The sequence below is a fragment of the Tupaia chinensis genome, unplaced genomic scaffold, assembly GCF_000334495.1.
Source record: "Tupaia chinensis unplaced genomic scaffold, TupChi_1.0 Scaffold000153_1, whole genome shotgun sequence".
In the NCBI taxonomy this organism is placed as follows: Eukaryota; Metazoa; Chordata; class Mammalia; order Scandentia; family Tupaiidae; genus Tupaia; species Tupaia belangeri.
This window is the reverse complement of record NW_006159624.1, coordinates 743,215-753,992: the sequence shown is the minus strand read 5'-3', so window position 1 is coordinate 753,992 and position 10,778 is coordinate 743,215. Positions and strand designations below refer to the sequence as shown.

General features: G+C 41.6%; 1 protein-coding gene and 1 pseudogene across 5 annotated transcripts in view; both read left to right on the top strand.

Moving 5' to 3' along the window:
* Positions 1-3,715, top strand: part of BAAT (bile acid-CoA:amino acid N-acyltransferase) — a 15,684-nt gene extending 11,969 nt beyond the window's left edge. For all 5 annotated transcript variants that reach the window (XM_027770693.1, XM_027770692.1, XM_006145550.3 and 2 more), the window contains one exon: positions 3,102-3,715. In XM_027770693.1, coding sequence (XP_027626494.1) covers positions 3,102-3,695 — 594 coding nt within the window. In that variant the 3' untranslated portion in view covers positions 3,696-3,715. The remainder of the gene's footprint in view (positions 1-3,101) is intronic.
* A 1,350-nt stretch (positions 3,716-5,065) lies between these two features.
* Positions 5,066-8,108, top strand: LOC102473231 (RNA-binding protein 39 pseudogene; annotated as a pseudogene).
* Positions 8,109-10,778: the final 2,670 nt, after the last annotated feature.

The window sequence follows — 10,778 nt, the reverse complement described above, 5'->3', positions numbered from 1 at the left end:
CCCGCACCCTCCCCCCCTTTTTTTTTTTTCCCTGTGTGGTGCATGCTCTTGCCAGAGAGACAGAGCAAAACAGAGGGATAGAAAGCGATAAATCACCCCCCAAGGAGTATGGCTATACCACAATCTCTTCTCCTGTACTTTCCTCTTGGGATTTTGAAAATGCATACACACGCACCTGGCATCAGTTTTAAGCTGCTGGGTCTGGGACTCAAACCACAGCCAACTTTTTAAAAGCAACAGTAAGGGGGGCCAGCAGGTAGCATAGTGATTAAGACTCTGTTACTCCCATATGGCTGACCACGGTTTGAGTCCTGAACCCATTGGTTTAAATCTTATGCCAGGTGCATATGTGTGTGTGCCCAAAATTCTAAAAGGAGAGTGGAGAAGGGACTGTGGCATGACCATCCCCCTTATCCCCCTTTGTCTCTCTCTGTGTCTCTGGAAAGTGCACACATCCTATAGCAAAAAAAATCTCTCTAAGAAATGAAATAAATAAAATAAAAAGTGAAAAATAAAATAAAAGTAACAGATTCTGTGACATCTCTTAACTTATAAGCATGATTTCCTCTCAGTGAACCTGAAATTGTATTACAAACCCATATTTTTCAGATGAATTATTTCTCATCTAGTGGCTTTTGTTCAGAAAGGCAAAATGCATAGGAAGTGTGCCTATGTCTGTCATGGTATTAAATAAACTGGCTTTTAATTCAGATAGAAAAAAAGTTTACAAGCTGTGCAGCCCACCAGCTGACTTGCATAAGGTTGGGACTGTTCTCACTCCTGATAATGACATGCATGGCAGGAGGCCAAGTTCCTCTCAAAAACACAAAAACAAATCACAGTAAAACAAGCAAACTTCAGACTGCCTTCATAACTGTGAATTGCCTTTATTGGTTTGATGCACAGCAAAATGCATGGTTTCCAAAAGACCTCGATGTTTGTCTGCATAAAGCCATCTTTGATTTGCTGTGACGGCTATATCTATGCAATCGGAGGAGACAGTGTAGGCAGAGAACTGAATCAGAGGACTGTAGAAAGATACGACTCTGTGAAGGAGGAGTGGCATGGCAGTGGAGTGCAGCAGTTGCGTTTCATGACTGCATTTATGTGATGACACAGAATCTTATGTACTATTATTTTTATTATTTTTTGAGTTTTTTTTTTTTTTTGCTTTAGGGTGTGTGTGCTCACCAGACAGACAGAGAGAGACAGAGAGACAGAAAGTGAGAAATCACCCCCCAGGGGGGATGGCCATACCGCAATCGCAATCCCTTCTCCTCCATTCTCCTCTCGGGATCTTGGGCATGCACACACACACACACACACTCACACACACGCCCGGCGTGAGTTTAAAGCCACCAGGTCCGGGATGCGAACCATGGTCGACTACGTGGGAGTCCAGCAACATAGCCATTACGCTAACTGCTGGTCCCAAGAATTTTTTCTTTAGGGGCCAGCAGGTGGCATGGTGGTTAAGGTGCCGGACTCCCACATGGTCAACTACGATTTGAGTCCTGAACCTGGTAGTTTGCTTTCTCAGTTCCCTTTTTCTCTCTCTGGTCAAATTAAAAATAATAATAAAATAATAATAATAAATAAAATTTAGAAAAGTATTTATTTTAAAAGAATTATTTATTTAATTTTATTTATTACTGCAACTTTTAAAAAATTTGCTGTAATACACATGCACTCACCAGACAGAGAAGAGAGAGAGAGAAAGAGGGAGGGAAAGTGAGAAAACAAGCTGCCAGGTCTAGAACTTAAACCATAGTTGGCAGTGTGGGAGTCTAGTGCCACTAAAACTACCTTGCCACCTGCTGATCCCACTTCTTTAAATCTTAAAATCCGTAGTTTGCTGCTGTAATAAAGTTGGTGCTTATTATCTCTTATTCACTGTCTGATTTTTAAAAAGAATCGAAGTAAAATTAAATCTCCAGGGCCAGTAAGTGATGTCGTGGTTAAGGTGCTGGATACCTGCACGGCCAAATATGGTTTGAGTTCTGGACCTGGCAGCTTGAAAATCATACCAGGTGCATGTGCATGTGTGCCCAAAATCTCAGAAAGAGAATTAAGGGGAAAGGATTGTGTCATGGCCATCCCCCTAGGGGATGATTTCTCACTTTCTCTCTTACTGTGTCTCTCCAGCTATTACATGCACCCTAAAACCAAAAAAAAAAATCTATAGTACATCATTTTTTATATAAGGACCACAAAAATAATATCAAGATCGTAATAAAGAAGATGAGTGATAATTACTGACAACCACTGATGTACTGAAATTTTAAATGGCTATTTTTGATGCATGTAATGAAACTGTTCTGAAGCTACCAGATGGGCAATGTTATTATTATGCTGGTCCTCTACATGACTTTGATGAGAAAGGAAGAGGTTATGCGATTCTGCTTTGCACTGCCTTAGCCCTTATTCTTTGCTGCATGACATATTGGCACTGTTCATGCCAATGTCATATTAACTTCTAAAGAGCTCAGAATTGGTGCAACCGGGATCAGCAGTTAGCAAAATGGCTGTGTCGCTGGACTCCCACATAGCCAACCGTGGTTCAAGTCCCAGACCCGGTAACTTAAACTCACTCCAGGCGTGTGTGCGTGAGTGCCCAAGATCCCGAGAGGAGAATGGAGAGGAAGGGATTGCAGTGTGGCCATCCCCCCTGGTGGGTGATTTCTCCCTTTCTGTCTCTGTCTCTGTCTTTCTGGTGAGCGCACGCGCCTTATAGCAAAAACCTCTTGAAAAAGAAAGAAAAGAAAAAAAAAGAACGGCTGCAACCGTGTTTACCAATCAATTATCCGAGTCATATTATTTACAATAGTCACATGCTCTTTATTTTCTCGGTTATATGGGCACCTCATTAGGACATTTTAAATTCAGAGTCTAACATAGTGTTGAATCCATAGTATTCAGTGTGTAAAGTCTGATGCATTTTTTAAGGTATGGTTTTTTTTTGGATAGATATCATATGTTCCAGACCTCTAGAGCTAGGCATGTGGGTAGATTAATACTTGTTCTTATTGGTCATTGAAGTTCTTTGGTTGTTTGTTTCAAAAATGAAACATAGAATAACATTTTATTTCAATTATTTTCAGGTTCTTGGCCAAGGCATTGGGGTAGTCTCAATATGCAGAGGAGCACAGATTGGTCTTTCTATGGCTATTCATCTAAAGCAAGTCGTAGCCACTGTACTTATTAATGGACCCAACTTCGTTTTTGATACTCCAGTGGTATATCGTGATCAGGTCTATCCACCAAGACCCTATGAAATGGGATTACAATCCATCACTGCCTTGGGGCTAATTGAGTTGTATGGCATTTTTGAGGGAACCAGAGTTGCAACCAGTCTGTATTTTCTTCCTGTTGAAAAGGCCCAGGGACATTTCCTCTTCATTGTGGGAGAAGATGATAAAAGTATCAACAGCAAAGAATATGCTAAGAAAGTCATAGAACAGCTGAGGAGGAATAGAAAGAACAATTGGACTCTGCTATCTTACCCTGGAGCAGGTCACCTAATAGAACCTCCCTATGCCCCACTTTGCTGTGGTTGTTATTTACCTGGTTATCACCGCCCCTTCCACTGGGGAGGAGAAGTGATCCCACATGCAGCAGCACAGGAACATTCTTGGCAGGAGATCCAGAAATTTCTTAGAAAGCACCTCATTCCAGTTGTGACAAGTCAACTCTAAGAAGACTAGATATTCTTGAATCACAACAATTCCCAAAGGAAAAATATCACCAACCATGAACCTCAGAATCTCCTGGCTTATAAAGCAGACATGAAGAGGCCACCAAATGGCATAGTGGTTAAGGTGCTAGACTCCCACGTGGCCAACTGAAGTTTGAGTCTTGGGCCCAGGGCTTGAAAAGGGATTGTGGTCATCACATCTGGGGAGGGCGAAGGGACAAGAGAAAGATTTCTCACTTTTTCTTTCTCTCTCCTTGGAGAGTAAACATGCCCTTTGTTGCAGAGGGTGGGGGTTAAAAAAAGTAAGACATGAAAATAGGTGATGACATTCATTGATTTCCTAAAAATCAATTTAAATATCCTAAGATCTCTCATATTCAAAATATACTCAACTCATGATTATTTCATTGATCTAAAGCTAGGTAAATAATGTATTATTTTGAGACATCACATATAGTTGTAGGATTTTTAAATCAGCTGACAGTCAACAATTCAATGAAAGCTAATGAAATTGGACCAGCCATGATGGCATCACAGTAACTGAATGTTCTGCAGTGCTGGAAGTTCATATGGAAGACCAGGGTTTGTTCGGTTCCCAGGTTGATCTGTACAGAACAAGTGGCTGTGCTTGTGATCATGACTGACTGAAAAGGCTTGGAGAGAAGGGAGGGATCACAGCACGAGACCCCATTGAGGCTGTTTGTCCTCCCTTTTTTCTGTTTATCTCTCATGAAATAAAAAATGTACTTAAAACATTAAATAATACTGTTTTGTGTCTAAACATGCACATTTCAGCATTCTCACCAAAGACAAATGAACAGTCTGAGATTCACGTGAACAGGCATGATGATGTGTGCCCCTAGAGTAGAGGTGACAAGTTTCTCGGATAAGTGGTAGGCAGTAAATATTTTCAGCTTCACAGAGCATAAGGTCTCTGTCATTACTACTTGGTTCTGCCATTAAAATTGTGATGGCACAAAAGCAGTCATAGATTGTATATAATAGGAAGGGACTTAAAAGAGTTTGTAGAAAATTGAATTAGATTTTTTTTTTGCGGAAAAAAACCCACAAAATCCATTTATAGTTTTTCATACACATTTCCATGAAGTATTTTTTTTTTTTTAAGAGATTTTCACTGTAGGGCACGTGCGCTCGCCAGACAGACAGAGAGAGACATAGAGACAGAAAGCAAGAAATCACCCCCCAGGGGGGATGGTCATGCCGCAATCCCTTCTCCTCCATTCTCCTCTCTGGATCTTGGGCACGCACGCACACGCGCCCGGCGTGAGTTTTAAGCCACCGGGTCCGGGACACGAACCGCGGTCGACTATGTGGGAGTCCAGCGACATAGCCATTACGCTAACTGCTGGTTCCCTCCATGAAGTTTTTGAAGACTCCCTCATAAATGATTGTGCCTGTGTTCCAATGAAACTTTATCTGTGGACGCTGAAATTTGCATTTCATATAATATTTACTTGTCATAAACAGTTCTTTTTTCTCTAAACTTTTGCAAATATAAACACCATTATTAATTCACAAGCACTACAAAAATAGGTCATAGGCCATTTTGACTCTCAGGGTACAAGTTAATGATTCAATTAAATGACCTTGCCCAAAGTCAAATTTGAGAAGTCTTCTCTAAAAGGTATATCACAGCCCAAATATTTCTGAGCTACTGAATTGCCATGGATAGATGTGGAAGGTGGTTGGTGAATAATTAAGGTTGTTGTTCGGGTCCTATGTCATAGAGAAGTGATTGATGGGTAGGAATCAGTATCAAAACCATTGAGCATCATAGGAAGTTTAGAGGGAGTAACTCAGGTCTTAGAGTAGGCAGGAACCTGAATCTTAGTATGTCAGGTGCCTGTATCCAAGAGTACTTGGTAGGTTTTTTTTTTCTTTATAATTGCCAGATGGGGCCATTTCAGGGAGCTTGTCGACACTGTCGCAAGGTGGATCCTGAGCTGCCCAAGCCGCCCTGCTCTTCCACGCGGGCCCCTCTAATCCCATTGTTATTTTTTTTTAGATTCTCTCTGGCCTAGCGGCCTTCGGAGCCGGATATTCCGGCTGGGCGGTACAGCAGCTTGGGTCTAGGGGCTTAACAGTAGTTGCCCTGGCAGCGGCGGCCACAGCAGCAGCAGCAGTTCCTTGTCCAATACGAGCACCACAGGCTCCCGAAAGTCAGCACAGGCGTGTAAAGAACATGGCAGACGATACTGATATTGAAGTGATGCTTGAGGCCCCTGACAAGAAGGATGAGAACAAGTTGAGCAGTACTAACGTTAGGCCATGAAGAACGTTGCGAAAAGAGGCCAAAAATAAGAGCAGAAGTCGTGGTCATGAACGGAAGAGAAGCAAAAGTAAGGAACGGAAGCGAAGTAGAGCTAGAGAAAGGAAAATGAGCAAAAGCCCTGAAAGGAAGCGAAGTAGAAGCAAAGAAAGGAGACGCAGTCGCTCAAGAAGTGGAGTTCGCAGATTCAGAGGCCGCCACAGAAGTCCTTACTCCAGACTAAAATTTAACAGTGCCATCCGAGGAAGATTGGGTTGCCTCATAGCATCAAATTAAGCAGATGACATTCTCGAAGCAAAAGTCCATTCAGAAAAGACAAGAACCCTGTGATGGAACCTGTTGATAATCTAACTCCTGAAGAAAGAGATGCAAGAACAGTTTTCTGCATGCAGCCGGCAGCAAGAATTCGACCCAGGGATTTGGAAGAGTTCTTCTCCCCAGTAGGAAAGGTTCGTGAAGTGAGGATGATTTCTGGTAGAAATTCAAGACATTCCAAGGGGATTGCTTATGTGGAGTTGACCTTAGCTCAGTGGCTCTAGCAATTGGATTAACTGGGCCAACGAGTTTTGGGAGTGCCAATCAGTACAGGCATCACAGGTGGAAATAAACAGAGCTGCAGCAATGGCAAACAATTTACAGAAGGAAAGTGCTGGACCTATGAGGCTTTACGTGAGCTCATGGCACTTTAACATAACTGAAGATAATGCTTGGGGGATATTTGAGCCTTTTGGAAGGATTGTAAGTATCCAGCTCATGATGGATAGTGAAACAGGACGATCAGAGGGGTATGGATTTATAATGTTCTTTGACTTTGAATGTGCCAGAAAGGCTTTGGAACAGCTTAATGGATTCGAACTAGCAGGAAGGCCAGTGAAAGTTGGTCATGTTACTGAATGAACTTCCAGTGCTAGCTCATTTTTGGACAGTGATGAATTGGAAATGACTGGAATTGACTTGGGAACAACTGGTCATCTACATTTAATGGCAAGACTTGCAGAAGGTATAGGTTTGCAGATTCCACCAGCGGCACAGCAAGCTCTACAAATGAGTGGTTCTTTGGCATTTGGTGCTGTGGCAGATTTGCAAACAAGACTTTCCCAATAGACTGAAGCTTCAGCTTTAGCTGCAGCTGCTGCCGTTCAAACACTTGCCACACAGTGTTTCCAACTGTCTAATATGTTTAACCCTCAAACAGAAGAAGAAGTAGCATGGGATACAGAGATTAAGGATGATGTGATTGAAGAATGTAATAAACATGGAGGTGTTATTCATATTTATGTTGACAAAAATTCAGTTCAGGACAATGTGTATGTGAAGTGCCCATCAATTGCTGCAGCTATTGCTGCTGTAAATGCACTGCATGGCAGGTGGTTTGCTGGTAAAATGATAACAGCAGCCTATGTACCTCTTCCAACTTAACACAACCTCTTTCCTGATTCTATGACAGCAACACAACTACTGGTCCCAAGTAGACGATGAAGGAAGATACAGTCCCTTCTGTACATAGCTTTTTTTTTCTTTCTCGAGAATTCATCCTGAGTTTTTTTATTTAGATAAAAATAAAGAGCCAAGGGTCTACTGTCATTTGTATTCAGTTCCTGTTATCTTGAAAAAATAAAAATGTTAACAGGAATGCAGTGTGCTCATTCTCCCTAACTAGCAAATCCCACTGTATACAAAGCTCTTGCCTTGCCTTTTAAAATGTTCGTCTAGAAAACTACATTAACAATCTATAGGAATAGCTCTAGGAGAACAAATGTGCTTTCTGTAAAAAAAAAATAAATAAATAAAAAATAAAAAAAAGGCCGACAGGGATACAATGTTTTTAATGTTTCAGAAGCCTAACTTTTTTACACAGCAGTTACATTTCACTAATGTTGCCATGTGGCTAATAAGGGTATAGCAGTGGTTTCTGGAAAACACATTTAGTATATGGAAATTCAGTACAGCTAAAGGGCTGTTTGGTTAGCATCTCATCTTGCATTCTGATCAATTGGCAAGAAAGGGAGATTTCAAATTTAAAGTATTTCTTGATGGTATCTTTTCAATTAATGTATCTTTAAGTTTCTTTTGTAAGTATTATGTGTCCCAGTGTATCTTAAGATTCCAAGCAAAATGATTACTGCATTTCCTGAAGATGTTTAGTGACAGTCTGGTAAGCAAAGCAATCTAAGCAAGAACTAGGAAATGCAGAAATGGGTTTTGTCTGGTTGCATATAATCTTTGCTCTTTTTAAACTCTGTGAGCTCTGAAATATATTTTTGGGTTACTTCAGTGTGTTTGACAAGACAGCTTGATATTTCTATCAAACAAATGACTTTCATATTGCAACAATCTTTGTAAGAACCACTCAAATAAAATTCTCTTTAAAAGGCCATAAGAGACCCCCCAGGGGGGATGGTCACGCCACAGTCCCTTCTCCTCCGTTCTCCTCTCAGGATCTTGGGTACGCACGCACACACACCCAGCATGAGTTTTAAGCCACCAGGTCTGGGACGCAAACTGCAGTCGACTATGAGGGAGTCCTGTGACATAGCCATTACGCTAACTGCTGGTCCCCAAGAAAGCTTGATATTTCTATCAAACAAATGAGTTTCATATTGCAACAATCTTTGTAAGAACCACTCAAATAAAATTCTCTTTAAAAGGAAAAAAAAAAAATTGCCAGATGGTATGTGCACTCGCCGGAGCAGGGATGAGGAAGCACCCTTCCCAATGGGGCATGGTCACACCACAAGCCTTTCTCCATTTCTCCATCCTGTCAGGATACTGGGCATACATACACATGTATCCAATGTGTGTGTGTATGTGTGTTTAAAGAATTATTTATCTATTATTATTGTTGTTGCACCTTAACCATCATGTCACCTGCTGACCCCCCCTCCGCCCCCCAATGTGTTTTTCATGCCACTGGGGCTGGGATTTGAACCATGAACAGTCACATGGGATCTGGCTCCTTTTAGAATCAGGCCACAGGAAAGGCCTTAGAGTCTTTTACATGAACAATTTTGGAACTGTGATGACAAAAACTTAAAACACACACACACACATGGATATATATATATATAGTTTTTTTTTTTGGAGAGGTTTTTGCTATAGGGCACATGTGCTCGCCAGACAGACAGACAGAGACAGAGAGTCAGAAAGAAAGAAATCACCCCCTAGGGGGGATGGCCATGCCGCAATCCCTTCTTCTCCATTCTCTTGGTATCTTAGGCACACATGCACATGTGGCTGGCCTGAATTTAAGCCACTGGGTCAGGGACTCGAACTGCAGTTGACTACACAGGAGTCCAGCGACATAACCATTACGCCAACTGTTGGTCCCCATAGTTAATAATTTAATTTTAGTTCATTACAATAATGATGTAACTGACAATTTTTTAAAATTGCATATAGCATTTTAAAAATAAACGGAATTATGGCTAAAATCATCATTTGAGGACCATGAGACATTTAGAAATTTTACATAATTTTAAGAACATTTATATCAATAACATATTAGGGCGTGTCCATGTGGTGATGGAGAAGTTTGACCTATTCCGTCATCACTCTTCATTTTTCTTTCGCTTGCAATGCCTGCCCCAGGTCCTCTACAGTATTGAAGCTAAGTGACGTCCTCTCACTTTCAAGTCAAGATGCGTGACTCACATCTGCTATTAACAACTCCCTACGTCCCTTGTACATGGTGAGTATCTTACTGTCCAGTGCTCTGCCAAAGTCCTCACTTCTTACTTGCTACACAGCTGAAGGTCCATGGAGTGGTGTTTTTCTGATGGTTTCTGTTAAGGGCAGCAGAGTAAAGGCCTGGCTCTGTGCTAGTTTAACTCGCACCTCACATTGTCACCTGAGTACAGAAGCATCATGACTTGCCCGTCTTTTCCCCTGCCTCTCTTAGAGTTTGATGAAAAAACCAAACCATTTGACATTTCTGTTGTTTTCCTCCTCAGCCCCCACTCCCATTCTTGGGATCTCGTTCTGGGAATTAGTCCCTAAGACGGGATTCTTGCTATCCTGCCAGGGTACCTGTCATCTAGTGTAAGAACAGATGCCAAAATACCCCTCTCTTTCCATCACAATCTGTCCATGGGTTTTACATATATATTTCTTATACTCACTTTTAATGCTTTTTTTCCCCCCATATCATTCCCACTCTACAAATTAGCAAGTCTAGGCCCATGGAGAATTAGCTCATTTGTCTGAGGTTAGCTGATACAGAATAGTAGTGTTTGGATTCTAAGCAGGAACTCTCTGATGGCAGAGGCTGGTGGTCCCCCACTGTACCTCACTGACTGAGAGAGATGCAAAAATGAAAAGATATCATCTCCCCTTATGGAATTCACAACCTAAGAGCAGAACCTATTATATGCAGGTCAGATCACATGTACTTTTTTTCCCTTTATTTTTGCTATAGGGTGCATGCACTTGCCAGAGAGATAGAGACAGAGAGAGATAGTGGGAAATTCTCCATATCCTCCTCCCCCACCCCCTTCCTGGGGATGGCCATGCTGCAATTCCGTTTCCCCCATTTTCTTCTCAGGAGTTTTGGGCATGCACACACATGTGCCCAGCATGATTCTCAAGCTGACCGTGTGGGTTCTAGTGCCTTAACCTTCACACCACTTGCTGGCCCTCACTTATACATTTTTAAAAAGTTTTCTTCTTTCATTATTATTATTGCTATTATTTATACATTTGATTGCTATAAATCATTTGGCCTGTCAAAAATCAATTGGCTGGGGAACCAGCAGTTAGCGTAATGGCTATGTCGCTGGACTCCCACGTAGTTGACCG